The sequence below is a fragment of the Neolamprologus brichardi genome, chromosome 8, assembly GCF_056152115.1.
Source record: "Neolamprologus brichardi isolate AB-2024 chromosome 8, ASM5615211v1, whole genome shotgun sequence".
NCBI lineage: Eukaryota > Metazoa > Chordata > Actinopteri > Cichliformes > Cichlidae > Neolamprologus > Neolamprologus brichardi.
The window spans coordinates 16,223,204-16,236,739 of record NC_142111.1 but is presented as its reverse complement, the minus strand read 5'-3'; the positions used below and the strand labels follow the sequence as shown (position 1 = coordinate 16,236,739).

At 40.6% G+C, this 13,536-nt stretch overlaps 1 protein-coding gene across 9 annotated transcripts in view; it reads left to right on the top strand.

The window, feature by feature from the left end:
• The window catches only part of LOC102789302 (calcium-activated potassium channel subunit alpha-1a), a 97,839-nt gene that overhangs the window by 70,236 nt on the left and 14,067 nt on the right, over positions 1-13,536 (top strand). For 3 of the 9 annotated variants that reach the window (XM_087844702.1, XM_087844704.1, XM_035907849.2), the window contains exons 19-23: positions 944-1,117; positions 3,242-3,274; positions 6,526-6,619; positions 12,400-12,523; positions 12,883-13,107. In XM_087844702.1, coding sequence (XP_087700828.1) covers positions 944-1,117; positions 3,242-3,274; positions 6,526-6,619; positions 12,400-12,523; positions 12,883-13,107 — 650 coding nt within the window. The remainder of the gene's footprint in view (positions 1-943; positions 1,118-3,241; positions 3,275-6,525; positions 6,620-12,399; positions 12,524-12,882; positions 13,108-13,536) is intronic. The other 6 variants (XM_087844705.1, XM_035907855.2, XM_035907854.2 and 3 more) reach the window with 3 other exon arrangements.

Sequence of the window (13,536 nt, the reverse complement as noted above, 5' to 3'; positions counted from 1 at the left end):
CATACTAAAGTGACGTAATCCACAGAGATGTGTGCAAACCTTTCTTCCAGCATATCTTTTAGGAGAAATATTTCAGGAAAAAATAGCAAATCTGTCATGGAATATGGATTATCTAACTTATGTGTGCTTTTATGCACTATAAACGCTTTCAAGTGTTTGTTTTTTTGCCTTTTTGTCTTTCCTGAAGGCACTTGCAGGTTTTTCTAGAAGTGATTCAGTTTTTGTAAAATACTAGCACCTTTAATCTTTTGTTTTGGAGATTTCTGTCATCTCCTGTTCTTAATAAGCATTAGTAACAAATGCAAATATTTAAGAGCTGTAAAATGAAATATTATTGTCCTTATATTTCATATGACTCAGTGGCTCTAAGAGAAGAATCCAGGAACCCCCAGAGATCCATGACACATAGCCAAGGTGTCTGCAAAAACAAAATAGCTCTAAATCATCAAATTGTGCATATATAAATGTTTTATTTATTCCAATTAAACATGCATTATGTGTCTTTAACCTCCGCTTATGTTATCCTTGGGCCAAGATTGGCCTTTGTACGACCAAATTTGCCATGATGTTCATGCTTGGCTCATTAGCAAGTTAATTAGTGAACATGGAAAAACATTTCATCACATAGTAAAGTGACACTAAGCCCAAACAAGCTAATTCTGTGTTAGCATTATTAGGATTTTGTTGGGTAAAAGTCTCCAAGAAGTCTGAAAAAGTTAAAGAAGCCATATTTGAGGTCACGGGGTCATGTTCACGTGAGGGGAAAGGGTGTAGGTTTACAGCATACCAATACTAGTGTAAGCGGCACAACAAAGATTAATCTTGTACATCCCAGCAGCAGCCGTCCTCCATGCCCTGTTCTTCCTCTATCCCCTCTTCCCTCAGAATGACCCTCAACATTAACCTGCTCTTCCTCTCCTCTCATATGAACCCTTGACTGTAGCCAAGAAGCCTGCCTACAAGAAAATGAAACTGGCATGTTGTTTTGATTGCGGTCGCTCAGAGCGGGACTGCACTTGCATGCCGGTTAATGTGCGTTGTAACATGGACTCCCCTCAACGGGACATCCCACTCTCTGCTGTCTCTGTTAATGATTGCTCAGCCACTTTACGTGCCTGTAAGTTGTCGCCATGACATGTGCTCTTCAGTGTTGTAACATGCACCGTGTGTCTTTACTTCTGTGTGCTTTCAAATTTAAGCACCCGTGTTGTCACCGTTACAGATGTAGATGTTGCTTTGGTGTTTTAGCTTTTCTGATTTTTGGTGCTCTTCTCTGTCTGTTGCTACGTTTTGCAGTGAAGCATGCTGGTCTATTGTTTTGCTGGTGTTTTGTCAAGAGAACGTGAATTCAAATTGAAACGTAGTTTAAAATTAGATTGACAGTCACCAATGCAAACTTTTTGCTGTGTACAGCAGTATTTGTTTCCCTCCAGTGACCTCATAAATATATTAAAAAAAAAGTCAAAGCCATGAACAATGTACAGCTGTGCATCCCTGCAAAAGAATCTCACAATGCACAGTTACTGTGCATTTTCCCAAATAATTATTCTGATAGGACTGTCTAAATCTTACAATGTCACTGGAGACATAACATAACATTAAAAAAAAACTTCCAAATAATATCTCACCACTGTACCCTGGAGAAATGGGTGAACAGGATAGGATTTGAGGTATTTGTAAATGTAGGCGTCTCCAACGATTAATTTTTCTTTTTTTTATTAGTAAATAATGCTCTTGAGAGCACCTGAGGGGATATTGTGATGATGACTATTACAGTACATATTGAAGTTAACATATGGGTTTTATTAAATTATAATCAACAGCTTGAAAATCTGCAAAGCAGACAAAGTTATTGGTTGTTTTTGCTGATTTGTGATTAAATTTAAACACAAAGCAGTAGACTTGGAAGATAAGAGGAATAAAAGACTGTAGAAGAGTGCTGGATCATATTGGAGTTTAACAAGCAGACTTTAACAGATTGAACTGCATATGAATTCCTAATTCAAGTGTGATTTCCCTTTTTAAGCCGGGGGGTATGTTAAATGGTACTGATGTGTCGCAGGAGGCACGAAGAATGTGTCTGAGGTTGCAGAGCATTGATACAATTTGCTGGAAAACATTGCAGACTGTCATAAATTTTTAGTGAATGACTCTTGATCAAAAACCATTCGTATAGCTGAACACGTCTGGGCGTTTTTACCCCTCAGTGTGTCTCCCGGGGTTGTGTGCTGTGAGCGTGGCCTGGCTAGAAAAGCTCGAGCAAGAGCTCCAGAGTTGCTGTCGACACGGTGCGGGAGATGCGTGGAGCGAGGCCTTATGCGGCCTGACGTGGAAATTATGTTTGCATTTTCATTTTTGGAGTGCTACCGGTTGTCATGAAACTCAGCCTGACAGTTCCTAACCACCAGGCAGCCGAGTGCCCCCGCCCCTCTCCTTTTCTCTCGTTGTGGGACAGATGCTAGCCTGTTAGTCCTGTGACTCTGCTCGCGCCCTCCGATTGCAGGCGACAGATGCCAGGACCAGCACGGTCCCTGTTTGAACATTGCTGTCACTGTCCTGCCTTAAGCTCAATGCATGACCTTTAATGTAAGCAAGGGGTTGAAATAAGTTACTAATGAGCATGTGTGGGACTCACCGAAAGTTACACACATCTGGGCAGGTTGTCTCAGGCATGGGAAGGCAAAAATAAGACAGTAACACTTCTTAAGTTTTATGCGCTGTGCGCTGGTGAGTTTATTGTAGGTGGTTTTGATTGAACATGTCAACTGATACTAAATAACTGCTAATAATAAATAATTATCAGTCACACAAACGTGGTAATATTTCAGTCTTAAATTCTTAATGGGAGTAAAGAAGCTTTTCAAAGACACCAACTTGGACTTTAGGAACCGATCTACAATTTTCATCTAAATTTAAAGGTAGCCAAGATATCTGGTCCTTTTTTGACTTGAAAATAGCCAAATCACTGCTTAGAGTGACACCGTAGATATTTAACAGATGACTACAAACATAGACAGCGAGCTACTCTTAAATTACTGCCCACATCTCTGAAAATCAGATTTCTAACTGACCTGTTTTACTTCTCATTGCTTTGTCCGTGTTGTCTCCACGGCCTCAATTTTTTTTAAGTGCCTTCAAGAGAAATCCCTCAGCTTTCCGTTCACAGTCGTCACTTATAATTTGCTCTCATTACGACCTGTTCTTCTCTGTAACCTCTCATCCGTCTCTGCATTTTTCTCAGCTAAAAATAGCTATAATGGATATATCAAATCAAGTAAGTTTTGATTTCCATTCTCTCTTTCTCTCGACTCACTTGTGTCTAACCCCTCCATTTGTGCATTGTCAGCTATTAATATTTGAACTGTCCCTGACCTGCTGTATTTCACTGTCCAGTCTATCATCATCATCCATGACTGTGTGTCTTATGCATAGCATTAGGAAACAGTTTTGAGTTGATTCTTTGTGTTAGGTATGAGTTAGGGCTCAGTAGCACACTCATGGCATCTTCACCATGACTGTGGATAAACCAAGTCTGGACAAAATCACTTAAAAACATTCAAATTAAATGTATGCAAGAAAAGCATTTCAGCCTCGCATAATTGAGTAAAACATATTAAAATGCAAAAAGCCGATCTTAAACTCTCTCAGCTCTCGTCCAACGCTTACAGGAGTGTGAAACTAGTGGGTAGTCCACTTTAACAGGATCTGTGATAGGCAGCAAATCTGCCACATTGCGTTGTCCTGGAGAAGTGCTGTGCATGTTTGACGTGGGGCAGATGAATAGTGGAGGTCTGGAGCAGGAAGGATAATCTGCTAGACAGCTGACTGTTGAAATAATCATCTCTCTTCTCCGGTTTTAGCTCCCAGACATTTTTGAACTAAGGAAAACACAGCTCTTCTGTCTCTTTTTATCTTTACCAGCCTCACCGCTATTATATCGCTAGTATTAAAATGTATATCGAATTCATTCCTCCCTCCTTCATCAGGCATAAACTGCATGTAGCAGCTAGTGGCTGCTGATTCACACTGTCACCTCCTTGTTCTGGTAGCATAACAATTGCTAAAACACCTGAAAGCATATTTATTAATTCATGTTTATTATAAATATCAAAGTAAATGTCAAATCTAGCATTTCATTGGTGGCTACAGGAAGTGGTTAAGTGGTGTTAAATAAAAATGAGCTTTTTTTTAAATTATTCAGCCATTAGCATTCTTGTGCCAGAAAGAATTACCCCCCTAAACCAGTGACTGTCCTTTAATTATGATAAGAGTCACAAGATGTTTTATTAACATACACACTGCTGGTCTTACGGAAGTCGGTTTATATCAAATCCTACCTTGTGTTTAGCTTCAAGAATTAAAGGATTAGTTTGCTAAAATCACAAAGAAAGTGCCATATTCTGCTTTCTCATTTAGATAACTTGAGCTTTTTTTGCTATCGTGGTTCTCACGGCTTTAAAATAAGATAAGAAAAACACCACCTATGTTTCTACAGCATCCACTACGAGCTGTTTCTATTCTTCAGTATGGTATGAAGATTATCCCAGACCACGGTAATATCATTTGTCAGTTTGTTTTTCAGTGTTTCTTAGCATCACAAATGAAATTTTATTCCCTAGTTTTGCACTGTCTCGTCAAACCTTCTGCAAATACTACCCAAAGAGACAGATACCCAAAGAATTAACAGGGGAACTGTGTTTTCTGTGATTTGAGTGAACTAACACCTGAAGAAAAAAACACAAGTATTGTATAGCTGCTGACTTTGACTCCTCTTCATTTAGCAGTAAACAACAGTCCCTTAATCCAGCCTTATCGGTACAAGTCAGCTAAACTGAACCACACCTCAGCCAGTGAGGTCTGTAAGGGGCCGTGTAGCGGAGTTGCTGCTTTATCGGTCCGTTTGGTAAACAACCGCAAGGGAAGCCTGCTGCCCCCCGCTGAGCCCTCCGCTCTGAGACTGAGCTTCGTGGGCTCCGAGGACTCAGGCCAGGTAGGCCGCCCGCCAGGGGTGACAGAAGAGGTCAGCCGGCTCCAGCGAGCCCGTAGCCTGCCGGTGAAATACAGATACCACCCCGGTCACTCCAGTAACGCCACACTCAGTCAGAGGCAGTGTAAGGGCCACATCCCCCCACATCCCTCTTACCCTCAGCGTGTTTGGCAGGCCTGCACTCAACAACAGCACAACCAAAGCATGTGCTTGCCAGTCTGGAGTGGTTGCATGTGTAGCATTCCTTACTAATGACCCAGTGTGTGCAGCTGTCAGCTGTGAAACATTAAATATTGAACAGGCCGAGCGAGATGTGAAGGGCCAGTGTGTTGGAGCATCCCTCTCGACTGGAAAGCCCCCCCCCCCCCCCCCCCTTTCTTCAACGTTTTCCATTATGTTGTCAGTCTTCGACATGATTTCAAGCAGTCTTCGGTGCTTGAAATCATGTGTTCGTCGGCGGAGGAGCAAGATCTTTGGGACTTTATTAATTTTAATGAAAGCAATTGCAGTTTCTTTGTATAAAAAAGAAAGAAAGACAGAAAAGACTAAAAAAAAAGAAAGAGTTCACAGCTTGAACCATCAGTTATAAGGTACCCGAGTGTATTTTCCATGACCTGTAACAATCTATTCCCAATGAACGATGGCTGTTAAAGTGCTATTAGTGAAACACTTTTCTTGCCGCTTGTATTTATTTTACCAGCAACTGCCACAGAGTAGAGTTGTTTTCTGCAGCTGTGATATTAGCTTGTAAAAATATTTGCCTGATTACTTTACTCGGGGGTAAAAGTTATAACTCGTTCCCTACAAAGAGCTCAGTGCAGTTTGCTGAAGTGATAAAGACAATGTCCAAAGGGCATCTCAGCTGTACATAAATCACTCTGGCACAAGGACCAACCTAATTGTATAAGCCAAGGGCACCACTCTCAAGACGAACAAAGACCAGAAATCCAGGATTCAATACTAACTCAAAGCACCTTTGCTTGTAGTCTTAGATGCTTAATATTTATAGGTTATTACCTTAATTAAATGAGAACATGAGTGATTAGGTCTATCTGTAGTACAGTAATCTATGATTACGAAATCACAGCCCTCTTAACAGCCCTTCACTTATTTGTGGTGCTACATTATCTGAATGATAAAACTGTTGACAGGTGGATTACAGCAGTTCAATGGATTAGTGCGTATGGTAAATAAAGCCTCCCAGATTAAACTTCAGCAAATGGCATGATGGTTGATAATGGCACTACTGCATGTTTGCATCTCCATACACAACCATGCCAATGATGTGCTAATGTATCCTGTCTGCATTATGCTAACATTGGACTGTTTCCCGCTACCCACTGGTTAAATTGTCCTGTCCCACTCCATCTTGTTCACCCGACCTCTTTCCACTCTGTCCCTGTATGTATATTATCTCTTTGAATTCACTGACCTCAAATTGTGCTGTGCTGTTCTTTTGTTGTCCCTGCTGTGTGGATCTTTGCTCGACTTCTGATCATTTCCCGCCATCATGCTGTTTCTTTGGCATTTTGTTGCAGTTCAAGAGGACCAACAATCAGCACTATCACCCAAAAAAAAGCAACGTAATGGAGGCATGAGGAATTCTCCAAACTCCTCACCTAAGATTATGAGGTAGGTACCACAAGGAGCTATCTGTCTTTGGGTTTTTACACATATAAATTCTCTCACCATAAAAATGCAGATAGCTTCTTTAATAGCCAAATGTTAAACGCCAACAAAACACAACAAACTGTAATCACCGCTCGGTTTAGTTTAAACACAAAAACTACTTGGTTAGGTTTAGGCTTGGTTTAAACTATGCTTTATCAATTCAATTCAATTTTATTTATATAGCGCCAAATCACAACAAACGTCGCCTCAAGGCGCTTTATATTGTACAGTAGATACAGAGAAAAGCCCAACAATCATATGACCCCCTATGAGCAAGCACTTTGGCGACAGTGGGAAGGAAAAACTCCCTTTTAACAAGAAGAAACCTCCGGCAGAACCAGGCTCAGGGAGGGGCGGCCATCTGCTGCATTCATCATAACATTAACCCTACATGTTGAAAATTAATGCCTTCAGGTTTGACACCAAAGGGGTTCTTTAGCGTTGTCTCTATGCTATTGCTTGCTAGATGACAAATAATGACCTTTAATTAAAAGAGCAATTCAAGTCATGTTATCCTGATTGGTTTAAAGAACTATTGTCCAAAATACACCCTTTTGCTTCCTTCACAGATGGTTCTTCAGTCAATGCCTCCCCCAGTGTTAAAAGTCTTTATGTCATTAGGGATAATACTCTATTATTTACATCAATAATGTCTCACATTTAGCCCACATAACAATTAGGACAACAAGACGGCCTATACCCTTTCCTTTTTCAACACAACACACAAGTTCTTGTTTATGCCCCGGTCACCTGTAATGCCGTTCTCTCTGGTTTCCTCAATGAACATCTTAATCTGCTCCAAATGGTACCGAATTTGACAGGAAACATCATCACCTGCATCAAGTCCACCAATTATATAACACCCCTCCTCATCCAGCTCCAGTGGTTCATAGTTCTTTACCAATACATTACAAGATTCTGCTCTTCACTTTCAAACCTCTCTCTATGACCCGTGTCCTCCCACATATTGTCCAGATTTCTTTCAACCTTTCTTTCATGTGTTCTATGGTTTTCTGATTAGTTCTAGGTAGTTTTAGACCTAGAACAATGGGTGCCAGAGCTCTCCGCTGAACTGAATCCATTGCATCATTGCGTCAATGCCAAAGGCCATGTTGTGTGCATTTGTGAGACACCAGCAGCTCTGACACAATGGGAATCAGAATGACCTGGTTATGATTAAGGAGTAGGAAAATGATTGCCTGTATACACAACTAGTAAATACAGAGAAACCGTTTGCATTCACTTGATGACTCAAAGAGTTACTCTCCTGTTAGCTGTACATGGGTCTCTGGGCGAGGGAAATCTTAAGGCTATTTTCCAGCAAACTATTCCAAGATGTTCAGCAGCTAGCTGCTAACTTTGTTGATATTTGCTATAGGGCTGTGCGATATGACCAAAATCTCATATCCCGATATAAGAATTCTATCGTCCGATAATGATATAAATCACAAAAATGTAACATTTTCTGTAAATTCTGTGAATCTCGGCAGCTCGTCTTGCGGGAAGTGTTTCCAGCTGCACGTCATGTTGTTGGAGTCGAGTGTTTTAACAGATGCATGAAACTATACATTTTTAGACATAAGTTGTAAAGGCCGCCGTTTTCTTTGTGAGTATTTATTACACGGCGTGCTGCGGGGAAAAGCCTGTTCTAACGTTTGAGTCTAAGGTTTATTTTTTAGCACCTGGCGGCTCTTTTTTAATTCTCATCCGTAAATAATCTGCTCTTTCGCGTGATTCAGTTTATTTTGAAAAGTCTCAACAGGATCTTGAGCTTTATTGTGAAAGGTTTATGTGGAACATAAACAAGCGGACACGCGATGGTGTTACCGTCGTTGTTGCTAACCACAATAGTGTGGTTATATTAAATATAAGAGAAAGAGAGAACTTTAAGAAATTAATATAGCCACTACAGTGACCATCAAAACGATGAAAAAATATTGCTGTAAACAGTTTATTTTGCGACACCACGAAACAAACAATAGCGTAAAATGAAACGATAGAAGTTTTTATATCGTCATCCGATATATATCGTTATATCGAACAGCTATATATTATATTTGTTGCTTAGTGTTGGGAGGGTAACATACAGACTAGCTTCCTGCTCATCATAAGAGTAATGAAACCAAAACAACTTGCCAGACGGTATAAAAATACTCTACAGGGATTTCCAGTCAGGTGATAATCCTTTGTTGGTTTATAACTACAAGCATAATCAAACAATCTCTTTCACATTACACATATCAATTTAACCTCTTAGGGACATAAATATAGTCATTAATGTAGCTTTAACAAAGCTTTGATGAAGAAAGTACAGATACCTGTGCTTTAGGAAGAAAACTAGTACTTGTTGGATTAAGCAGTGTATTACAAAGAGCATCTGAAAGAACATTTTTCTATGCTCTTTTTTTCATGGAAAATATGTCAGCCTCTGAGATGAGCTCTATGCCACAAGGTTTCATGTGACACCCACAGACTACAGTTCTTAAACAGGCCTGGCACTAATGACAGCACCAGGCAGTCAGAGGGGCTCTAAAGGATAGATAGCCCAAGGCTATTCATCTATTGTCGGATCCCTCTGAGGTCTTTTCAGCACGTAAGGCCACAGATGATATGTATCATCACAATGAAAGGCGAATTCAAATGCTACCTTGCTTTTATCTTGTCTCGTGAAATTAAATCGTAGCGTATTGATCTTGACTGGCGATAACACTGTTATTCAACAAGAACCCATTAGAGGGACGATAATAATAGTAGTCACTGTCATTAAGTGCAATGTTATAAGGAAGCCAGGCAACAGGGAAGACCTGCAGCCTGATGTATACAAAGTGCAACAGCACAAATGAAATTTAATTAAGCCTGACAGATGACTTTATGTTCTCACTGCTAATATGGCTGCGATCTGCTTGACATTTGGAATTCAAACCCACATGTGTCTGTATTGTTTAATACCATCAGATACAGTACAGATCAGCAACATTCACTATTTCTGGAAAAAAAAAATTGCTTTGTATTATAACTAAAAGTGTCGGTATGCATACATTACCATTTCCTTTGATGTTTGGTCTCTGTTTTTTCCAGGTGGGCGTTTGCCCTTTTTTTTTATTTGGTTCAAAGTGGTTTGAAAGTTGAATCGCTCCAGGTGATTTCCAGGCTCTTGGGTAGCAAAACCAGGCTTTTCCAATGCTATCAGCGAAAAATCAACACACCAAACCAATCCATCTACTTGCCATGCTAATACTGTGCAGTACAGGTGGATGTGATATTTCGTGTAGCGTCTGCTGCCTACACGCTAGAGAGGGATTCGCCGTGGTAGCCTAAGGGATACTTCATTGCAACAAGCAGAGAAAAAAACATCTGGGTGTATACTATATCAAATGTGTTTTTACAGGACCCGCGGCCTCAAGGCCTTTGTAAATAAGTAATGATCAACAGATTGGCTGTGGGTTTTGAAGAGCAGGCCTTTGTCAGTTTTCATGATGTGCCGGGTTTTCAAAGACTTTGCCTGCTCTTAGTGCTTGTGTTAGAGAAAACTAGTGCAGTGCTGCCGAATTAGAAGATCGACATAATGTGCGTGTCTGCCTTCTTCTTTATGGCTCTCTCAGCTGTCATTACGCTCCTCCAGAAAACACCTGGCCTTATGTTTCGGGGTAATGATGTGTGAAGTCTTGTCAAACGTGTCATCATAAAGCAGTGAATTATGCTGCTGATCAGTTTGAATCTTTAGAAGTACACAGAAGTGACACTCACGGACACTTCTTCGCTGTTTAACGAAACAAACCACGCAAGAGGGAAAAAAAAGCGATCACGTTTCCACGAGACAGTTCGCTTCTAGTTCCAGCAAACTAACATGACCTGTCTGGAACTTAGCAATGACGACCTCACTGAAATTAACACCATTTCCACGGGCTCCTTGATGGGTCATAAGACACATCTAACTGCGGGATGTCATAACACGTTTGGTCACATCGGAGTGCCGTGACATACACGTCATGTCTGTTACAGAACTGCTGAGGCAATTGGCAGTGCAGGGTAGTGACAGGCCGTCATGGCTGACAGTGAGCGATAGCTATCCTGGCAGAGCTCTGCCTCACCAGTCATCTTCACAAGGACAAACTGAAGTGACAGCGGCTCCACTGAGTGAGTGGTGAAACATTTGACTTTTGATGGAATATTTAGCCAAGGTGTAAAACCACTAAATGCTTTCACTCTTATTAGAATTTGAATTGCACTCTCATGTGGATTTTAAGCACCGTAATTCCAGTTTTTTATGATCATTTATGATTGTCCTGGCTGTAAACCTGTAAACCTACAGTTTATCAAAGCTGCCGCCTCCGCTTCTTTTGATTACACCAAAAAAAGAAAAGCGGCGATGTCTGATTTCATGCAACCGACAGTCTAGAAGCAGCAAATGGGAGTGAGTCTCATTATTTTTAGGACCCCCACTTTCAATATATTAGAGTGTATTTTATTATTTTTTATTTCACGTTTCTGTTAACATTGTACCTTAAAAAAACAAAAAAACAATGTGCACGCTTTGACATCGAAATTTTATCGTACACGCGCTTTTCAAAGTGAAGCCGCATCGACAGAGAGGTAGAAAAGACATTTCCCTCTACTGCTACTTATATTCTTGAAAGGACATCCAGGTCTTGCCTGGGGGTATATGAGCCCAAAGGCGGGTTTTTTTCGGCTTCAGTCTCTTGGAGCCTGAGGGATGGTAGTTTCAGCTGACACTTTCATACATACTTAACATGTTACTTAAGGTGCCCATTCTTTTGAGGTACTTGGATGGATTAAAGAGACGCTCTTGTTACGAGGGGAGGACTTGAACAATTTAAAAGGTTTTGGACAGAGACCGAAGACTGTTGTCTGGATTTTCAGAAGATAGCATCTTTAACTTTGATCTGAATCTGACAAAGTTGATTTAGGGCAAAGGGATTTGTGTTGAGCAGTACTACTAATGTGGCTGGTCATGTATATCGGTTGGCTCGGACAACCTTTATGTGAGTTCTCTTCCGCAGATAAAAAACTTTTCGTTGGGATCAGCTTGATGAGATGTTAAATTTGGGTAACTTACAAATTTCTGTTAATCTTTTTCATACCATAGATCATGTGTTTGTTTATTCCATTCTATTCTATTTAAATTAACTGTGTGACTTCATAAGATCATATCCCCCTGACCAGAACAAGCATGATAGAAATGCAGGTACTCGTGTTGGGAGACAACTTTTAGTGGTCAGCGTTAATGTTCACCAGTGAAATTAGTTTATATAGTTCTGATGGTCTGTTTAAACATTAATACCCTTCACTTTGGAAAGCAAATACGGTTGGGCAAATTGCTGAAATATTTAAAGTCTGGTCTGTTAAAGCTTTTACCACGCAGCGCACTACGTCAAAAGCTGTATGCAGTAAGGGGGCGTAATTGCATCTCCGTGCTCATGCCAGTCAACGCAGTGTGTTGCTGCCATCTTCTTCCGCCTGGCTGCCGCTGCTGATGTCACTCTGCTTGATGACATGGCAGTTTTGTTGGCATTTCTGCAGATGGCCTCTGACAGGAAAACGAAAAGAGGAAGCGGGAAAAACTAGGAAGAAAGCAACCTTTTTTTTTTTCTTTTTCTTTTTTTAGTAAAAGCAACTTATTTGCAGATTGCCAAATATTCTTATGGTTAATTTATAAAATGTATGAAAATGAAATGTGTTTTTTTTTTTTCTTTCTCCCTCCCATCTTTTTGTTTGATTAGACATGACCCACTCCTCATCCTGGGAAACGAGCAGATTGAGAGCATGGACGAGAACGTAAAGAAATATGACTCCACGGGGATGTTTCACTGGTGCCCGTCCAAAGACATTGAGAAGGTCATCTTGGTGGGTCCTGCTCCTTCACTCGGTACACGTCATTTGTCCCGACACTCTTCTCCCTGGTGACAGATGTGTCATGTCACAAAGCACTATCAGAGGTTGACAGGGCACTTAAACACTCTGTAATGAGGTGTTTGACATGTCATTTGCTACAAGAGAGCCCTGCACTATGGAAAATTTCTTGTACTAATACATATGCCATTTTTCAAATTACTTTCATTGCAGTGCAGAACTGCATGATATATTTTACAGGGGGGGTAGGCTCACTGCAAAAGGAGAAAGCGCTAACATTTGTTGGAAATGCCCATTTATGCAAATTCCAGCCAGGAACATATTGATCCCTTATCCCTTTCTTTTCCTCTCAGACACGGAGTGAGGCAGCCATGACTGTTCTGAGCGGTCATGTGGTCGTGTGCATATTTGGAGACGTGAAATCGGCGCTGATCGGTCTCCGAAACTTTGTGATGCCCCTGAGAGCAAGCAACTTTCACTACCATGAGCTGAAGCATATTGTGTTTGTCGGCTCCCTTGAGTATCTGAAGCGGGAATGGGAAACTCTGCATAATTTCCCCAAAGTCTCCATTCTGCCTGTAAGTAGAGAAAAATCAAATGTTTATCTAGATCACGTCAAAGTGATGCCTTTGTATTTCTAAACTGGTGTGCATATAATGCTCATTAACAAATGTATTTTCTGGGAAACGTGATACTGTTTCATCAGTATAAAGAGCACATTGTTATTTTGCAAGCTGTCCTGCAAAATGCTCATTGTTAACAAATCTTAAAGCCATCAACAATTTGTCGTTTTCGGTAGAATATTAAATCCTGGACATTACATAATGATTAATATTTATGTGGTTATGCTAGCAAAGGATTTGGCTAGGTTCATGGGAACATTGTGGATTTGATTGTGCGAATTTCTGCCTGGACTTTATTAGGGAAGCTATGCATGACTCCCAGAATAAGGAATCCTTATTTATCTCATATTGGACTTAGTTGCATCCTGTCAGTTCATCTGCTAA